Below are 21842 nucleotides of genomic sequence, written 5' to 3'. Positions count from 1 at the left end.
TATCTAGGGAGTTTTAGCAGTAGGGAATTTAATTTCAAATAAGGTTCGGAACACTGAGAAGCCTAAAGCCAAATAAACCTTTTTTATTTCGAGAGAACCTGCCAATATTGTCAAGGTGTCAACCGTCAGTTTTCAATCTACAAGATATAAGCTATCGCAAAATTTTTGGAAATGCTGAAGCTAATATGTATATTCCAGATAATATTGGTCACATTGACCCCAAAATATATAAAATCTTTTTTTATGCGGGAAAATATATTGTGTGTAGTGGCAGCACCGAAGTGGCAGGAATGACCAGGATGTCAGCTATCAAGAAGTCAACTGTCAGTTTTGATTCTAAGGTGTGGAAGAGTACGCTTAAGGAATATATTCCAAAAATTGTTGCAACACTGCCCTGGAAAAAACCAATAACAAGAATTATCTTTTTATTGGAAAAATTCTCCGAATAGGGGCAATAATGAAAAGTTAACATGGCAACTGTTATTCTTGAATTCAAGGCGGGAACAGTTGTTCTTTTTACGTTTTTTAATAAGTAGGTAAAAAGGTTGGCAATGCTTTTAATCAAAGCAAATAAAAAATAACTAAAAAAATACTCTTTTTTTGGGGAGAAATACCCTCAGTGGCAACACTGAATTCTTCATTTGATCCGATGACTTCAGGTGTCAACGGTAATTTTCGAATCTGCGCGTCAGGACGCAAATAGATCATTATCAAAAGTTTTGGAATTGCTGAAGGAAATGTGTATTTTCCAGATAATGTTGGTAACACTGTCCTCAAAATAAAAAGAAACAAGATGAAATCCCCTTTTTTTGGGGGAAAAATATATTCTACATAGTGGCATCACCGGAACCTTGATCTGATCCGGTGAAAGGCGTCAAATATGACAATTGTAATTTTTGATTCTATGGCCTAAAAAGTCATGTTAAAGATTTAAAAAATGGTTGGAAACGTTGCACTAAAAAATAATATAAAGAATACTATTTGTTTATTTTCAATAGTGGCAACACTGAAATCGAGTCAACATGTCAACTGTCATTCTTGAATGTAAAGTGGAAAGTTGTTCGGTCTACGTGTTTTCATAAAATATGTTGGCAGTACTGCCTTTAAAACAAAAAAATAACTATAACGAACCTCTAAAGCAAATATGTATATTATAATATTATTGCTAACACTGTTCCTATAATTTAACAAAAAATAGTTAAATTCTCTTTTTTTAGGGGAAAAATACCATAACCAGTGGCAACACTGAATTCTGCATCTAATCCGATAACAGACGTCACCTATCGGGAATAGTTTTTAAGCTTTTCAATAAATTTTAAAAATGGAATAATTGGTTGCTTACCCAATAGTCACCCTTAGAGACCTCTGAAGCTTGCGCAGTTCGTCGATATATAAAGCTATAGAGACAAAATAGTTTTGGGCTTCAGTATAGTTGGACTTGCGCTTCAAATTTTTAATAATTATATCATTCCTAAAAAAAACTTAAATTTTAACAAAAAAAAAACGAATTACTAAGGTACTGCTCAGAACGTCGATGGTTGTCACGGACTATTCTACTACCATCGACGAACTAATCATTAGACTAAAAAATTGCCAACTTTTGCTTAATATTTCCATAATCCGACATGGTCAACGACAAATTCTTATATTCCTGCTTCAACTTGGCGACATAATTTAAGGAGGTATTCAGCAGATCCTTCGCGATGGAATCATGTTGTATATAACTGATGTGATTATCCTGATCCAGATATCCTTGTCCAAAATAATTCACCCCATAAACGCTCGCGATCCCAGTGCTTTCAATACTCTTTAGCAAATTTTTAAATGCTAACAAATATCTGAAATATTTTTATACATTTTTTTGTGTTTGTTTTTTAATTGTAGAATAATACCTCCATACGCCACTTGTATCAGTTTCTTTTATTTGCTGAGTCAAATGCTCGAGCATGGCAGCATTGACCGACGTGTACCATGCTAAAATATCCGCCATCGGAGCTTCTTCTGATTCCGACTCGGGGCTTATGGCACTTCTTTAAATCGTAAGAAAAATCAATATAATTCATTGATTTAAATTCATTCAACTTACCTGAACCAAATCAATTTTTTAACAAAAGTACTTTTGTCCAAGTAGGTTTTAGTACCGTTAATTTGCAAAGCTATGGGAGGCCAAAAACTCATATTACCAACCGCTTCATTGGTTAAGACGAACCTGGTTGTTAGGTCCGTTCTATCAGTCCTAAAAGAAATTAAAGTTTCTGTTAATTCATTGCCATCTTCAGAACATTGAATAACAAACGTCTAGAGAATTTTTGCTGTTTTGCAAACAGGGTTAGAAGTATTGTCCTTAAAATAAAAAGCCGTACAAAGAAAAACATATTTTTTTTTGGGAGGGAAACAATTTATGTAAATACGATGGCAAACGTCAGCTGTGTTAATAATAAATATAATTTTTAAATATGAGGCTAGAACTCTTTAGATAAGGGAAGAAAGAGAACGCCTAATCAAGTATAGTATATGTGTCTAGGGCAATTTTGTTTTAGGTAATACATTTTGAAAAAGATTATCCCTACTGCGTTCCAAAAAAAAGGACAAATTAAATTTCCGTTCGAAACACATTGTATAGTGTCAACACCAGAGTTAGAATCTGACCCAATGGCAAACGTTAGCTGTCACTGAGATTCAAAAAAGAAGACGATAAAAAGACAACATGTATTTCTAGGGAATTTTCAGATCTGTTTCGAAAGGGGTAAGGGGCAGTACTCCCTCCAAAATATAAAAAAAGGATGCCTAATCAAGTAAGGATTTTTGTACCTAGGGAATTTTTTGTAGTAGGATATGGTTGGCACTACTGCTCTTAAAAAAAATTAAATAAAGAAAATTCTCTTAGGAGACAACTCTTCATATAGGGCCTACACCGGAACTGGGATCTGACCCGATGATAGAGGTCATTTTTGAATCATAGGTAGAAACATTTTTCTATTTTTGTGTGAGTGTGTGTTCTCAGTTCTAAAAGGAATGAAAGTTACTATTAATTTATTGCCATATTCAGGACAATGCATGGCTGCAAAGGAGTGAGCAACGAAAAAAAACAATATAGTATTTAGTTTACAAATTACAAGAGAAATTAAAGAGAAGAGAAAGAGAGAGAGAGAGAGAGCGAGAGAGAGAGAGAAGGAGAGAGATTAATTAAAATAAAACAGAAGATAAGTAGGATCAGATAGAAATGAGAGAGCATAGTGAGATGATGTGCAAATTAATGCTCTTGAACCAATTTGGATTTAAACTTTCTTTTGAAGACTGGTATCGATAAAGAAAAGTCCATTATTTTGTATTTATTAATTACAGAGGCAATTTGATAGGTAAATGACTTCTTAAGTGTTTCAGTTTATGAAATGGTATGTTAAAAGGTTTAATTTTCGGATATTGATGTTGTGAACATCGGTGCGATATTTAATTTTGCGGTGTAGATATGGAGACATTGGAATTTAATAATTTTATAAAAAAAACTGTTGAATGTAAATTGCGCCGTCCACTCATATTAAGCCATCCTATGTCGGATAATTTGTGAGATATTCTTTGTCTACGCCTTATGCCAAACATGAGTCTCAGACAGCAATTTTGCACTGAATTTTGAACCCTTTTTATGTCCAGACTGTCCAAAAAAGGCCCATATACGTGATCAGCAAAGTTGAAACATGATTAAACGAGTGTTTCACAGAGCATAGCCTTAGTTTTTTGCGATAAATAATATCTATATGAATAAATTAGTTTCAACATCGAATATGCTTTTTTTTAACAAAAAGTAATATGTTCTTTAAATTTTAATTTATAATCCAATATTAAGCCTAGATTTTTAACTGAGTTTTTAAATTCTATTATATTGTTGCCTAGTTAAAGTTTTATACTTTTATAAGTTTCATTGCAGAATAGAATGGCTGTCGATTTGCCAGGTTTTATTTTCAGTAAATGATCTTCCGAAGATTTCAGTAATTCCCCTAATTATTTATTTGCTCTGTTGATATTGCAGCCAAACTAGGTATAAATGACGAATAAATTTGAGTATCGTAGAGATGATATTTACAATATTTTAAAGAATTTGCAATGTTAAAGGTATATATGCTATATAGAAGTGGGCCAAGTATACTACCCTGAGGTACTCCTGTTTTGACACTCAAAAATTCTGATTTTTTTCCCTCAACTCGCTGTTTTCTGTCTGACAAAAATGAATTAATTAAAGAAGACGAAGCCTCCTTAAAGCTTATATATTTTAAAATCGCAATGAAGATATTATGATTCATCATATCAAATGCTTTGAAATAATCTAATAGTATCAAGACAGTTGCATTTCCAGAATTTTGAAAAGTGACAATATCGTCCACTAAATCACACAGTGGCGTCAAACAACTATATCGGAGTCTAAATCCCGACTGTTTGGAAGGAATAATATTAAGTATGTTAACATAGTTGATTATCTCAGTTTCCATAGCTTTTTCCAACATTTTTGAGAAAGTTGGCAAAATTGATATTGATCTCAGCTGACTTACTATTTTCCAGTTTTTGGGAAAGTATGAGTTTCGATACACTATTTATGATGTGTGTTATATATGGTATTATAAAAGGACAGCAAACAGAGAGAAGTGTTATAATCAATTTATCTGCACCAAAAGCTCTAGATTTTATATTAAGAATAATTTTATAAATTGATCCTTCATCAACAGAATTAAATTGAAAAGTCATGTTATGTTATGTAATTATTATAAAAGTTCAGCAAATCAGCAGGTCAAAGCAGGTTTAGCATTTTTATTATTTTGTCCTGTTTCAGTAAAATATTTGTTTAATTGGTCAACATTTTTTAGGTGATCTGGAATTGTTTTATTTTTATTTTTAAGAACATTTAATTTTTAAAGCTCAGCCCATTTCTCCTTCAAACTACAATTCTTAAACTTGTGATTAAGATATGTTTTTTTTTCAGCTCTTATAGCACTTGAAAGATTTCTTAGATTTTTGTAGTAATGCCAATGGACATGATCCTTAGTGCGCTTAAAGCGATTAAGTGCTTGATTACGAAGATTTTTCATCAATCTGATGTTATCTGTTATCCAGGGATTATACGTTTTTTTTACCATTTTTTATTCTTAACGGTGCATGTGTATCAAAAATGCTTAATATTGCTGACGTTAAAAAATCTACTTTTGAATCAATGTTGTTAATCAGATAAATGGAATTCCAAGATACACTTTCGATGTCCTGAAACTGAGCATAATCAATACGGTCTAGGGATCTAAACAAATATGAAGTATTGGGTGTTTCGGCATTAATTAGATTCAGATGGACATAAACAAGTAAGTGATCTGACACATTAACATCTCGAGTGCCAACATCCTGTGCAATGTTAGGATTGCAGGAGATCAAATCGATTACTGTAGAAGTTAAATTAGATACTCTTGTTGGTTCTGAAAACATCTGACTGAGACTAAAGGTATCCAAAATATTATTTAACTGAATAACCTGAGAAGTATCACTATCCAGCACATTTATGTTAAAATCACCAAAACACAAAATCTGGTTACAACCGGTGTAAAAATTAATTAAGACATCCTCAAAATAATTTAAAAATTCCTGACAGTTGGCTCCAGCAGGTCTGTAAATATTTCCGATAATAATTGATTCACCCATTATCTTTACCTTTACCCATATATGTTCAATTATTGCCCGGCACTCACTTTTTAAGATGGAAAGCTGAATGTTAGATTTTATATAAATTTCAACCCACCCCCTCGCCTACTACCAATGCGATCTTGTCTAACTAGATGGTATCCATTAATAGAAGTACTTTCGTAAGCTACGTTTTGATTAAGCCAGCGCTCTGTTATACCAAGTAAATATATCATAATAATATTTAGAAATATGATCTTTAAATTGATTGAAGTTATTTAAAAGAGATCTAACATTAATATGAACACAGTGCATAACACAAGAAAAATTTAGTAAAAGAAAAAGAAGAAAAAGGAAAGAAAGAAAAATAGAGAAAAATAAATAAATTATATAAAAGAAAAAAACCTCTTTTCACGTAAAGAAAAAAACACCCAAACGTAGCAGCTGCCGCAAAGTTAATATTAACCCAAAATTTGTACAGACAATTTTTTAAAAATGCGATAAAAAATAAATTTTACACAAAAAAAAACAAAACACTTTCTCATAAAATATTAATCTATTCATTTTCGACTTCTGGAATGTGCATTAGTAACAATTTATCTGTTTTAATAACAGACGTGAGGTGGCACCGTAGTAATAATTGATATTTTTGAATATTAGGCGAGAACCGGTCTTATTTTTTTGTATGTCCCGTTGCTCAAAAAAAAAATGATTAAATGTTAATTTGTTGACGTATTCTTGGCGTTCCTACGTATATATAAATTTTTATCTGAAAATACGAAAACACTCAAATATGTATACAATTATCATAATTTCATTACAACTCCGTAGCGACAAACACGTGCTGCTGGAAAAGTAAACAGGAGGGAGGGTTGTGCAATGTGAGGAGCAGCAGTAAATTTTTAGAGACACAGGAAACGAAATTGGAAAGTTGGTTTTTAAATCATCCCTAAGAGCGTGCAAGTTAAGTAGCACTTAGATATGATGAAGTATTATTTTTTTTGAATTAATTAAATATTATTATTGCCTTTTTAAATATATATTTTTCTTATTGCGGATGCTTACCTGTTATATTTCTTGCCTCCAGTGGATAAATAAAACGCTACTTCTGATCTTTCCAGTTGCATCCTGGTTACCACTTTACCCAGTTCGGTGGCGGCGGTGACCTTTAAAAAAATTAATTTAAGTCCTTTCTAAGTATTTCCCTATTTGTACTATATTTTAGGTCAAAAATTCGATCCTATATTGAATTGACTCAATAAAACATCTACTTCCTTGTTTTCTAATCCCCCACAGGTGAAACTGGCTCTTGCTTTCAATTTCCCTGTCCGATACGATAGACTTAACTTCGTTTCGCAATAAACATCCATTAAAGGTTTCGATTTTAAATCCTAATAGCGCCCGGTAATTCGGACATACTACCAACGAGGAAATTCATTGTTATTTACCCAATTAATCCTTCGAACAAAGACACACTTATAGGCAAAATAGGGCATTAGAAAGAGACTTTTTTATTGATAAATTGAATTCCTTATTCAGTTTTTTGATATTTTAATAACTATAATAGTTACTAGTCACTCTACTAGGTCTTTTTTAAATTAAAGCATATTATTTCTTATGGTTAATAAAAAAGTTTGTTTGAAAATTCTATACCTCGGTCTCTTTCTACAATATTTTGCTCCTTTCCAATTAATGCTGCAGTAAAGTATGAAATGTATAAATACTGTGTAAAATTGATGTCTTTCACAGCTTTATATAATGTTGCTATTTTCTAGCTAATACCTATGGTAAACAATGTACAAAGTCCCTGCATATAACTAGTACAAACTAAATGTACTATCTACTGGGGTAAAGTGACCCCAAAAAAACCCTTTAGAACATAAAAATGGGCGCTATAGACCAAATATTAACCTCATTCCACATAAGCGCTTATTTACCAAGGGTGTGTTTTTAATCCCTTTGGCATGATGGCCGTCGCCCCGCCACATAGTCATTCGTTAAGTTAATTACGGCCGACAAATGACAAATTAAAATATATGGACAATTAATCGTTATCGGTTCGCCCTTTAAATATATTTGCAATTAAATTTTAGCGTCTTTTAACCCTCTACTCCGCCATGCGTCTGGTGGATGATGGTTATATGGATGTAACCTAGTCTTATATATTCCCTTATATACCCAGGATGTAATTGTTTTTGATTCCGAGAATTGAACCTCGATGTCTTAATTGTTTTTCCGGTCGATTCCGATATGGGGTATTGGATAATTATCAGACGAATTTTCATTAGGAAATTACTTTTTTTTAGGCTTTACCCATTTTTATTCTAGCATTAAACAAAATATACTAAGAGTATACATTTACGAGATGTGTAGAATATTCTGTCTCTGAAATAGTCTTTTGTTACATAGATCAGTTAGAAACCTTCTTGGGACATTCAGAATATCTGACTCCTAGAGTCAGGAGTTTACATTAACGTTCTAGAGAGAACGTTAATGTAATATTACGTACATATTTCTGTTTTTCAGAATTGATGGCATTTTTATAGTTTTGTGTTTTTCTCGTTTTCGTTTACAGCTTACCGATATTAATACAGTTAAGTTGGCTGTAAAGAGAAACGAGAAAAAACAACTTTTATAGCCAATAAATGTTGATTTCTAAAACTTAGTTGAACCTTGTTTTAAATTTGGGCATAGTCTATCATTTGATGTAAGGGCACCTTATCTGGCTACTATTTCTCGCTTGACAAATGACAGTTATGAAGTTTGACATCTATGATAATGGTAGTTTTGATGCTTGTGTGAATTGTCAATGAACTATTAATAAAGACATATCACAGCGTTTGTAGTAGTTTCTTTAAAAAATACGAGTAATTTTTTGAAAAATGTCTTACAATCAAAAATCAAACATTTGAATCATTAACATCTCGCTCTTTCCTTGTCCCAGAATTTAGTCAGTGGATAAATGACAGCTGGGACAAATGATTTTATTTATTTATTTATGTCAATATATGACAGAGCCAGAGCCATTTTGACAGAGTTTTCTTTTTAATATTAATTGAGAGATACCACACTGATTTTTAGCTGCTGATATCTCAAAACCCATGTCTTCATCAAATCACTGGGAATTTCATGTACTTTATTAATTTGCAGGGTGTTATATTTAAAATAACTAAGGTATTGGCATTTATTTGCGATTTACCAATCATACTGTTTCCTTATTTACTAATTTACAATTTATGCATTGACAGATGGGAGTAATGATGTTTGACAACTATGGCAAATGATAGTTTTGACATTCGTCTAAATTATCATTTAACTATAAATAAAGAGAGATGTTGCATCGGTTGAAACAGCAAGTTCAAAAATTAGGATCATAACATCTCACTTTCCCCGACAACATTTTTGTCTCAAAAGATGCCAATCAGTATAAATTAGTATTAATAAATAAAGGTGAAAATTACCAATATAAGTGTAAATATTTATATAGAAAAGTAACATTTTTAAACAGTCATATTTTGAAAGCCCTTTGATCACAGTACCCATTAAATTACTGGAAATTCACGACGATTAATTGGAATATTATGTGTAATATAAAATGTTTATGAATAACATTTCTCGTTTTTCTTTTGCCAATAAGAAAGAAATTCCCCGTTTCAAAGTACACATGCCACTTATTACCACCCAACAGAGAATTTATTGTCTGGCGAACATAAAGACCGTGACAGAAAAACGTTTTCATTTTTATTACCATGTTAACTTGAAGTAATTGGGTCGCGTATTGATGATGATCATTATTCCTTCTCTCCCTTTCAGTAATTTATTGAGCGATTGACCTTCTAGGGTGTAAAAAACATTTTACCAACACAACGACTTACCTGATTCTCAATTTCAATGCTATCATTCTTCAGCACCATAATATCCCTTAACATCAATGATGTTTGCACGATCAAGGCCAAAATCGGTATGAAGGGCAAAATAAGCATCTGCAACAGGTGCAATTTCCTACCACGTCCATCGGCAGGGTTAATTGATTTGGCGCAACAATAACCACGGGGAACCACCTGAGAAATGTCTTCGGAACTGATCGACCTCAGGGATGATTCTTCTGTTATTGAAGCGTGATGGTTATTTGTCACCACTTTATGATGGTCGTTGAGTTGCATCGCTACAGAGTGTAATAAAAATTTTTTTGTTTAATATTGGAGAGGGTGGATATTAAATGGGGATCAAAATCAAAGGGGATTTTTTTTCTATAATATCTCATAATTATGGCACCGCTAGTGAAGAAAATTGATACAAGAAAAATCGTTGTCGATAACGTCCCCACATATTTATGGCGATTAATTAAATAAAAAATATAAAATAAAAAAATTATCCGCGAATGGGAAATTTGAATCCAATTATTCAGCCTGACAGGTTTTCGATTATGTGCTTTAGCCTCTCTCCCGTTTATGATTTAAATTAGAGGCGAGACGGCAGAAAAAAATTATTTACATTTTAATGCTCTTTGCGGGAAAACAACTGTACATATCCAGATGATACGGTAGGGGAAACACGTATGGAAAAAGATACAATGAAAAACCGTATATATGAATTAATTTTGAGGGCGTAATTTAAATTTCCTTATTCGCTCTTCGTCCTTTCTAATCCAATTCTAAGTGTAAGTTCCTTTAATCAAGGACGTACTGATATTCTATTAACAAATGACAGCCATGTTTGACAACCATGACAATTTTTGGCACTTATTTAAATTACGAACAAACGATGAAATGAGATGTCGGCCTAATAGCTAGAGATATCATTTTTTTTTAATGACATGGATAAAAATTATTATACCTTCTCGCTCTTTGCTTGTCCAAGAACAAAGTGGTTCTCTCTTGAAAAATCACAGCCATGAAGCTTGGCAACCCTGACAGTTTTGACGTTTGTTTAAATTATAACCAAACGATCAAAAGTGATGTCGCCTTAACAGCTAAAGAAACAATTTTTTTTCATGACATGGATCGAAAATTTTTATAGCGTCTCACTCTTTTCTTGTCCAAGGACGTACTTACTTGTTCTCAGTTGACAAATGTCAGTCATAAAGTTTGGCAACTATGATAGTTTTGATGCTAGTTAGAATTACGGACAACCGATTAAGAGAGGTCACTCTACTAGCTGAGGAAATAATTAGTTTTTTTTAGTAAGTAGTTTTATATTTAGTAATTTTTTACACATTATGGATAAAAAATTATCATAGCATCTCGCGCTTTCCTTGTCCAAGGACGTACTTGTTCTCAGTTGACAAATAACAGTCATGAAGTTTGACTACCATGACAGCTTTGATGCTTATCTGAATTACGGACAAACGATTAACAGAGATGTCGCGCAGATAGCTAAAAAAATATTAATTTTGTTTAATGACATGGATATAAAGTTACTATAGCATTTTAAAGATTTATTGTCCAAAAACGTAGTGGTTCTGGGTTCAGAAGTGACAGCCATAAAGTCTGATAACTATGACAGTTTTGACGCTTTTATGGATTTGCGAATAAACGATTAAGAGAGATGTCGCCCTAATAACCAAACATTAATTTTTTTACATGAAATGGGTAAAAAATTATCATAAATAGCATCTCACTCTTTCCTTGTCCAAAGACATAGTGGTTCCGTTGACAAATAATAGCCGTGAAGTTTGACGACCATTACTAAGTTTACACGTGAATGCGAATTAGAACAAAAACGCTTCGGCATGTGTTTACACTAGGGTTTTAAGAAGAAATTCTATTGTTGATGTTAACCAGCTGTTTTTTATTGCTAACCTAATTAATTAATTGATAAATTATTTAGATTAAGAGATTGAGTAGAAATCTCTCTAATAATAAAATACAATTCATTAAATTTGGGAAAACACTATAGGGCACACCCCAACAATATCAAAGTGGAAACTTTATCTCACTCTCTCGATTTCCAAATTTTTCTTAGTTGGCAGCACTGAAAATTAATGCGAGTTTGGATTTTCTCCCGTATACACGAAACCTTAATGCGCAGTACAGCGAGATCATCCATATATTTAAATCTTTTTAAAATAATGTGAATAAAAAACGCGAAAACGGTTTAAGGGTGGTAATACATTTATCTTAATTCGGATTTTGCTAATGCGCATTAGCGGTTGCGTGTATACATGGTTCATGACAGCTTTGACATTTGCCTTAATTACGAACAAAAAGAGATGAAAAGAGAAAAGAAATTAAAAGAGATATCACCGTACTACCTAAAGAAACATTAATATTTTTAAAAGACTTGTATAAAAAATTATTATAGAATTTCACTCTCTCCTTGTCGGAAAAATAAGATATTTCGCGTTTATAACTAAGGAAACATTAATTTTTTTAAATCACATGGATACAACATTTTCATAGCATCTCACATTTTCCTTGTCCAAGAATGTAGAGGTTCTCAGTTGACAAATGGCATTCATGAATTTTAATAACCATGACAGTTTTGATGATTTTCTGGTTTACAAACAAACCATTAAGAGAGATGTCGCCGTATTAGCTAATGAAAATTTTTTATTTTTACATGAAATGGGTAAACAATTATAATAGCATCTCACTCTTTTCAACTACCATTACATCCAAAGACGGAGTGGTTCTTGGTTAACAAATCAGAGCCATGGAGTTTGACGAACATGACAGCTTTGACGTTTGCCTTAATTACGAACAAAAAGAGATAAAAAGGAAAAAGAATTTAAAAGAGATTTCATGCTACTAGCTAAAGAAAGATTTCCCTCTTTCTTTTGCAAGGACGTAGTGGTTCGCGGTTGACAAATGACAGTCATAAAGTCTGACAATTATGACAGTTTTCAGTTTGTATGAATTGCAAACAAATGGTTAAGAGAGATGTTACTCTGATGGTAAAGAAACATAAATTTTTTTAAATGACCTGAATAAAAAAATTATCATAGCATCTCACTCTTCCCTTCGCCAAGAACGTAGTGGTTCTCGGTTGACAAATGCCACCATAAAGTTTGACAACCATGACAGTTTTTAAAGTCACGGATAAAAACGATTAAAGTAGATGTCGCACACTAATAGCTAAAGAAACATCAAATTTTTTGAATGAAATAGACAAAAAGTTGTTATAGCATCTCACACTTTCCTCATCCAAGGACGTACTTGTTTAGACGGACTTGCAGCACATGCATGTTAATTTTTTTATAAAAAAACAGGTACACCACAGTTTTTTTGAAAAAAACAATGTTTTTTCCGAATATTTTGTTTATTTCTAACAAAACACAGCCCTTGCATTTTGCGGTCCGCCGCACCGTTCTGGTGCAAAAAAATAAAATCCATACCAGAGTTCCTTATTTTATAAGTTTTTTTTTATTTCCGGAAAATTTTAGGTAGTTTTTTATGGTATTCTCCATAAAATAAATAATAACAATAAAAATAAGAACAAAGTGTGTACATGTTTAGTGTCGGTGCATACCTACTATCGTATTTTTACGTATGGGAGTCACTTTTTTTAGGAGATCGGATCGGAAGTCAATTTTTGCAGAAGATCGAGATACTAATTGCAAATAATGTTGTCAAAGAGAATATTAGAGATCAGAGAGAACTCTGGTTCCAGCATGTAAGGGCTTTCTTAGATCAGAAGTACAACAACAGGTAGATTGGTAGAGGTAGTCCAGTCCTTTGGCCAGCAAGGTCACCTGATCTGTCACCTCTAGACTTTTTTGTTTGGGGCGCCAGGGACAGTTCATGAACGCAACACCTGTAACCAACAGAGAAGACCTTGTTGCTAAAGTTATAGCTGCGGACTTTCTGAGAAACGATCCAGGGGTCTTTGCTCGCGTACATCTGGGGTCAACAGGTGCAGAAAATGTGTGGAAATGCATGAAGGATACTTTGAGCATTTGGTTTGAATTGTTTATTGTTTAAATTGGTTAGTATTTATTGTTTAGTTATATTATTTATTTTTTATTGTAATGATATTAAAATTTTCGCTGTGACAAAAAAGTTTTGAATGATCCTTGTATGGATTTAATTTTTTTGTACGAAAACGGTGCGTCTGAGCGCAAAAATGTAAGGGATTTATTTTATTAAAAATCAATAAAATATTTCAAAAACTTTTTTTTTCCAAAAAACAGTGGTTACAAAAAAATTCACATAGATGTGCTGCAACTCCATCCCTGGACAGGTCAAATCACCTACAATTCCTTAAAAAGCCTCACCACCTATAATTTAAAACCTAAAAGTTTCATTTAAATCGCAGAGGAAAAAAATCGTTTTTTTTTTAAATTTCAGCACCCTGTATTTTGAAAACGAGGCCCTTCCTACCATCGGTGTCCTATGTCAAACTACTTCTTTATGGCTCCTGTATATACTCTAGCATTTTTTAATAATTTGAAAGGGGACACCCTGCGTATATGTACAAATAGATTTAAAAATTTTGTATCATCTTGATTTTATAGGAAGAAATTGATTAACGTTCACAATTTTTTGTGGGCTTATTTATCAATGCTTATCTTTCGTATTCATTGTATTTGTTGCCCAACAACAATGCTAATAATTTTTTTGTATGTTCCATTTTTGGTTTGATTTAAGGTCAAGACAGTTATTTTCTATGAGTTGGCGTAAATAGATGGTACGAGAATTCACAAATTAAATTACGCATGCAAGAATAATGGCTTTACTTGAAAAAGCCCAATCTCAAAGGTTCGTAGCTAAGAGACTTGGAGATCGTCACTTAGAATCGTCATAATAATTCTCCGAATAATTCTCTCCACGATAGACCGAGAAGCGGTAGAAGGCGTGTAACTAATTAACAACAGAACCGTTATATTCACTTAGCCATCGAAAAGAACCCAACTATGGCAATACCAGCACTCTAAAGAGGCGTTCCTGATGCTTTGAGAGTTCAAAGTATCGTTCTCTACATTGCGGAGGTGAATGCTGGGAACAGGTTTGAGGTGTCGTCGACCATTAAGAATATCCTGACTATAATTTGAATACAAAATTGTCGACTTTAGTGAGCATAAGAGCACGTGGCTTGACCTGAAGAATTTTATTGGACTTTGGAACGTGGTGTTTTTTTCTAATGAAACAAGAATTTGTTTGGTGCAGGATAGCCATCGGATATGGGTATGGGGAAAACCAACAACCGCTGTCCAGCTTGCTTATGTACATCCCATACCATCCTTTGCAGGAAGAAGTACTATGTTCGGGGCTGGTATTATGTCTTATGGGTTGCACATAAATAATTTATATTCAAGGCACAATAACTGGTGACAGATAATTATGAGAGAGATTTTAGGCCCTTACGTTACACTACGGCGTAGAGTTGTTGGTGGGAGTTTTGGTTTTATGGATGTTATCGCCCAACTTCACCACCAGATAATCATTTAGAGCTATAAATGATTATCTGGAATCGAAAGGCATCAATCGTTTGTATTGGCCCGCACTATCGCGAGACATAAATAGGATTCATGCTTTTTAGGGCCTAGGACTATAGAAGAGCTTGTTCATGCTAATCGGGAAGAATGGAACAATATCCCTCAACAGCACATCTCCAATCTCATAGACAATATCAGCAGGCGCTCCAAGCTTGCGTAAATAGAGGTGGGAATACACGCTATTAAAAAGTTTTCCAGTTTTATTAAGAAAAACGAAATATTTAATAATTTTAATTTGTATTAAAAAATAACCCTGTACTAAACCTTTTTTTTTGCCAGCACTTGGTGCAAAATTTTTGCAAGTACTTGGTGCAAAAAAATGTTTAGTATAGGTTTATTTTGTGCCCTATATTAAACTTGTTGGTGCACATGCAGGTGTTTTTCTAATTAAAACTAATTAATTAATAAGTTTCTATAGGCAAAGTCTATTTTTGACAGCTGAGAGTTTTGACGTTTGTTTAAATTTTATCCGTCCTTTATACAAGCCACGCCTAAATAAAGAAAAAATTCAAATATTTATGTTATATAAGAACATTGTGGCATTCTTCCCGAGCAGCATATAGGTAACATACAAACGGTTTTACCATATAAGATTCTCGTCGTTAAAACTAATGCTCGTGCGGCATCGGATGCCCTTAGACCCATTATCCTCTAATAACGTTAATGAATTACACTACAAGTTATTTGAGCAAAAAGAAATTTCAGCTAAAAATTGTTTAAAAATTTAAATTTTATGTTTTTTTTACCACCCTGTACATTTTCTCCAAAAAAACTTGAAAACACACACTTACCGACCACGGAAGTCACCATTCAGGAAACCTTAAAATTGAAACTCCACGACAAATTAACAAAATAAATGAAAAAATCAACCCCCTAAATGAATTGATGTTGTATTACAGAGACCCGCTTGATAACGGATGCCACCCTCTGGGGGTAAGAGCGCAAATGGACTAAAATCCACATTTCTTGCCTCTCGGCTCTACCGCTAAGCTCCAGCTTTTGCGCTCAATTTCGCGTGTGATGCCTTGTCGACGTCTTCTTTTATGTATTAGGGATTTCTATTTCATACCATAAGAGCATTTTTTTTTAAATAAAAAAACGTATACAATTTTTTATACATGGTGAATCATCATTTATTAGGGCATTTACAAATAAAGAGATAGTCAATAGTTACCGTCCGATATTATTAGAGCCAAGGTGATATCTCTCTAAGAAGCATCAGAACAATCAGTTGTCAAACGTCATAGCTGTAATTTACCAATTTAGAATGTTTTCAGACTTTTATAAATGTCATTTGTTAACCATAGGGATGAAGGTTGAATATGGCGGGGCGGAATAGTCTGTCACTTAAGATGGTCGAGTAATTCTGATTGGCTACTGTTTGACGTACATCAAATATGACAATTATAACGTTAACGACATTTTAACTATCGTATTTGACGACTCGTCTTTTTCGACTGTCTTTTTTTATATTCCCTTGAAAAACAACCTAAACCTCATGATTTTCTTCTAATTTAAAATGTTTAACTAATTTTGTAACTTTTTGTGATTTTCCGCCATCATGGATTGATAATTAATTTTACCAGCGTGCAAACAACAAATCATTATACAACTACACAGAGCATAGGGCAAGTCAATTTTTCAATTAAGACTTATGTAACTTATATAATTATGACATTTTCTAATAATGTTGAAGTGCATTTTGGATGTATTATAATTTTACAAGGTATAGATGGAGATTAAATCCCATTTTGGACATATCTATCTCACAGTTCTCAATTTTTACAATTCAATTCTAATTTTTAGTCCTCCATCTTCCACTGATCAAAATTTCGGACAATTCCATTTTATTGTCTGCATTTATGCAAATATCTTTTATGCCATTAGTAATTGCCTAGACAGTCACAGAAGTCATAAATTTTTTAACTTCCCGTCGAATTATTCCTTCTTAACACTTTTCTGGTTCCAATTTTAACAACCTTATCCTGTGTGACTTACATGGAACGCTGTACCATGGTCACCAATGCAAAAAAGTCCTATTTGCAACCCAGTGTTTCAAGTTTCTCAAATTGAGAGAGAACGTCTTTATTCAGTTAATAAAGAAGCTCTAAGTTCATTTCAAGAACAAAAATCTTCAAAAATCATGGATGCAAATTTAATTCACAAAACATCTCATTTGACAGACCTAGACAGAATGAATCTGGATAGTACGCAAATATCCTCCAACTTTGATTTCTCTGGTTTAAAAACACCTATTAATTTGTACATATGTATTTGTGTTATATCTAGTTATTATTAATTAATTATTTATTCACAATGGAAAGATAGATTTATTTTAAGAATTAGGTACAATTTCTGTTTTTGTTATAAGAATTTATATTTTATTTTCGATAATATGTGGATATATATTATTTTGTTATGATTGTTTATATGATTAAAGAATATATCGTCCATGTTTTTACAAAGTGACGTATATGTATGATCAAGCATTGAGAAGCTAAAAGCAAAATCAGTTTGGGCGTATGTTTTAAAATTCCAGTTGTGGAAACCACAAATAGACCTATATCATATACGACATATCGGAAAACATATTTTATTGCTGCAAGCGCTGACTGCAAAGGCGTATATCGATATGCGCCTGTTTGTGAAGTCAAAAGAAAAAACATTTAACCTAACAATCCGCGGCCGGTAAACATTAGTTCTACGCTGTACTTACCGCCTTATTTTTTGTTATAGTGTGGTTTTATTGAAATATTAATTAAAAATTGATTTATTAGTGGAATGGCGAAATGGAGAACGAAATGTAGTATCTTCAAATAAAGTGCAGCCTTTTGAAAAAAATAAAAAAAATAAGTGGTACTATGGAAAAGTAATCGACTTAGAAGTTGTTAAGAGTGCAAAAGAAAATGTCCAGGAAGGTTTAAAAAAAAAAGAGAAAAGGTAATTACAATTAGAATTTATTTATTTTTGAGAAATTTGATTAATTTATTTTGTATTTGTATACCCTACTTCAGTGGGTAGAAATTATTTTAATTGGGCTTTAAATTATTATTTTAGACATGCCTATGCCTGCTTATTCTGATGACTCTCAAACTGATTTAGACGATGTTCCGGTAGTGTTATTAAAAACAAAGGAAAATCGCAATCACGAACAAAATATTAGAAGAGAACGTAAGTTAAGCATGCTTGTAAACGCAGAGTGTAATGTGATTTATAACATTAATTAAACTGTTTATTAATTATTAATAATTAAACAAATAAAAAATAAATGTTTTTATAGGGCTTCATCCCGAAAAGTTGGGCGATAATGAAGATAGTAAGGAAGTGTCAGATAGTGAAGATGATGTTTCACTGGCATTTTTCCAGAACAAAAAACTTAGCAGTTTTGAAAACATACTTATGGATCTAGATATAGGCGAAGAAGGTAAGTTGACTTTTTAACAGAACATTAATTAGAAAATACATTTTTTTTAAACAATAAATATTATACATAAATATACAAAAAAAATTAAATACCTAGTAGGTACTTAATAAGAATACTCGCTTTCATAATTATTATCATTTCTTTATTTCATATTAGTACGATACACAATCTATTATTTGATTTAATTGTAGGTTTAAAAGCTGTAACCCATAATGTCACAAGTGATAATTCTACAAAAGATAAGTCTTATACTGAACAATGCCAATTAAAGCATTGCAAAAAAATGGCATCAGTTTTTGCGCTTGTGGTTACTGGTTGTGTCAAAATCATATCATTAAAAACGAAGTTTGTAACGAGCATGCTATGGAAAATTCAGACTTCGACACAGTTATTTCTACTGAAAGGAACCGTAAAACTCCTATGAAGCCAATTATTATTCAAAACGCGATTTGTGAAACTAAAAATTGTACGGATAAAATATTTGCCAGTTGTGAGACATGCACGGCACTTTTGTGCTATGAGCATTTTATGGAGAATATACGGGACTGCACCATACACACATCTAATAAAAATACGGTCAAGCCTAAAAGTAATGTAAATGTTCCACAAAAACAAAAAAATCCTAAAGATTTTTTGGTGGACGGGGCTGAAAAAGAAACACCCGAAACATTATTCTCCCTTAATACGCATAAAATAGCAAAACAAAAAAAATACTTAGGAGAAGCTTATACAATACCTAAAACAATGAAGAATAACCCCCTAAAGTAGTTAGAGAAAGGTGCGATTCTAATTACTGCGTGCTATATAATAAAACATGTGATATGATTACTGAAGAGCACAGAATGAAAATAATGATAGATTTTTATGCTTTAGGACAATTAAATTTACAACGAGAGTTTATATGTCGCCATGTTGTATGCAAGACATCAAGAACAAGTCTCGAAGACAGCACACTCTTTTGTATTACCTTTCAATTGGTGGTATTTTGACACCTGTCTGCAAAAAGTTGTTTTTAAATACATTGGCTATTTCCGAAAAGATGGTTCGAACTTCTACATCAAAACGTATGTCAACTGGAGTTGTAGAAAAAGAAAAAAGGGGTGGAAGAAGGAACTGTTAGAGAAAACTAAGAGATGACCAAATCAATTTCGACATAAAGACACACATTTTGAGATTTCCAAAGGTAGAGTCTCATTATTACAGACAGTCATCAACACGCGAGTATTTAAATTCACAACTCAATCTCAAAAAAATGTACGATATGTATCAGCAAGAAGCACTGGATAAACGAAAAGGATTAAACTACATAGGGCCTTCCATCATCCCAAAAAGGATCAGTGTTAGAAGCGCTATGTGTAAGAATACAGGAAACTGCCGATGGCGCATCTGTTATTATTGATGACGATTTAAGAAAAGAATTTGATTTACACGTTGCAAATAAAAACAAAGTTCGGGATATTAAAAATATCCAAAAAGAATGGCTTTTACTGACTCCAAAAGATTATGCGCGGTATTTGATCTACAACAAGTCATTCACTTATCTATTAGTAAGGAGAGTGCCTTATTTTATAAACAGCGACATAGTGTCTACAATTTTACAGTGTACAACATAGCCACAAAATATTGCTTTTGTTATACATGGGATGAAGGTCAAAGTAAGAGGGGATCTTCAGAAATTCACCATTACTTTTTTGATAAATGTCATGGACAATCTGAGGGAGATTAAGCGCATTGCGCAATTTCTTCATCTGTGTCAGCGGCAGGAGACATCTTTATGCCAAGTCAATTAATACCGATTATTAGGTTGGCTAGAAAAAGACACCCATACATCGTAAAAGAAACACACAGATTTTTTCGACTTCAAATCTCTCTCTCAAGATTTGCGAATACTATCAATCAGAAAAGAAGATGAAGGAGAAGAATTTAAATGGTCGCAAGTGATGGAAGTAAAGGTTGAAAAGGCAAATTTGCAGAATTTTTTTTTCAAAACAAGTCATTTACAAAACACTTACAGACAACTCACTCTTCCTCGAAATATATGGAATGAAATTAAACTAAAACCTTTGAACACCAGTGAACAGAAAATTGCACTCAAGAAATACGAATCTTTATTATCCCTTTGTGAAGGAAAAAATGCTGTTGTTCGCCAAAAAAATTATAAAGATTTTTATACTAACCTATTTACCTCATTAATGTTTTTTTGTGTACTACGTTAAGATAAATGTTAACGTTTAAATAAAACATATTTTAACCACTAAAACTACTTTTTTTCTTTTTTTATTATAACTGAAGTAAGGACGTATTTACTTACATTCACAGAAATGTTTCACAGAAGGGCCTATAAATTTTTTTTCTCTTTTTAAAGCTAAAAAATTAACCGGTGCTGGAGAAATATGCTTAATATTATAATTTAAGCATAATGCTATAATATATTTAATCGAAAAGTTCTTCTAGTTTATTGAAAAATAAAACACAGCTGGTTGAATATTTTGTAATTTTTAAATTGGCTGTTCTGTAAAATTTTACTATTTGATATACGCCACTTTGTAAAAACATGGACTATATATGTTTAATTGTTTGTATTTACATAATGGTAAAGTCTGACGTAAAATCTTTTTTGAATCATATTCTTTCTTAGTGTGGTTCGTTCTTATAATGTTTTTAAGAAGCAGGAATTTTTTCATAAATTATTGAAATTGTAAAAATTAATAGAAGAAAAATATGGTTTATACCTGCAAGAAAGGTGTTATTAATCCAATGCAATATTAAATTTAGAATGTATTGTATCTATTTTTATGCGTTTTAAAATAAAACATTTAAAAGAAAAGTTTATTTTGTTTTTTTTAATTTAAAATTTGCTCCCATACCTATGGTGTTAATTTATAATTATTGGTAAGTATCTATATCTAAATATCTTCAAAGTACATACTTGACATCGACATGACAAAGGCTGGAATATCGTAAATAAACAATTTCGTAAGAACCAAATTTAAATCAAATAATATTTTAGTTAGCTAATTCTTGAAAAAAGTGATGAGTGGTGGATGAGATATGCCATATTAATATTTATCTTTCTTTATTAATATATATTTTTGTTTCGTAATTTACAAATTCACATAGTTCAGGTTTAAATTTCCCGCCACACTCGACCCAAGATGATCGCTTTCGTCTTTGTCATCAATGTCAATACACCTGTCAATGGATTTCTGTCTGATAATTAGGCAACGCGCATTTCCCTATATTTGTGTTCTGTGACTAATACGTCCGTAAACAAATAAAAGGGAACCTTCAAAATTGAACACATTTAAGCCATATTTTAGCGAGTAA

At 32.3% G+C, this 21842-nt stretch overlaps 1 protein-coding gene across 1 annotated transcript in view; it reads right to left on the bottom strand.

Annotated features, from left to right (window-relative positions):
• LOC126734221 (uncharacterized) overlaps positions 1-16015 on the bottom strand; it is a 33723-nt gene extending 17708 nt beyond the window's left edge. Inside the window, exons 1-7 of the mRNA XM_050437758.1 lie at positions 15883-16015; positions 9531-9820; positions 6721-6821; positions 2087-2236; positions 1893-2030; positions 1599-1838; positions 1343-1471 (exon numbers count right to left, since the gene is read on the bottom strand). Of these exons, the coding sequence (XP_050293715.1) occupies positions 1343-1471; positions 1599-1838; positions 1893-2030; positions 2087-2236; positions 6721-6821; positions 9531-9820; positions 15883-15901 (1067 nt within the window). The 5' untranslated portion in view covers positions 15902-16015. The remainder of the gene's footprint in view (positions 1-1342; positions 1472-1598; positions 1839-1892; positions 2031-2086; positions 2237-6720; positions 6822-9530; positions 9821-15882) is intronic.
• Between the last annotated feature and the right edge of the window lie 5827 nt (positions 16016-21842).

Source organism: Anthonomus grandis, chromosome 1 (assembly GCF_022605725.1).
Source record: "Anthonomus grandis grandis chromosome 1, icAntGran1.3, whole genome shotgun sequence".
Lineage (NCBI taxonomy): Eukaryota > Metazoa > Arthropoda > Insecta > Coleoptera > Curculionidae > Anthonomus > Anthonomus grandis.
The sequence above is the reverse complement of the archived record's forward strand: the minus strand, read 5'-3'. Positions and strand labels throughout refer to the sequence as shown.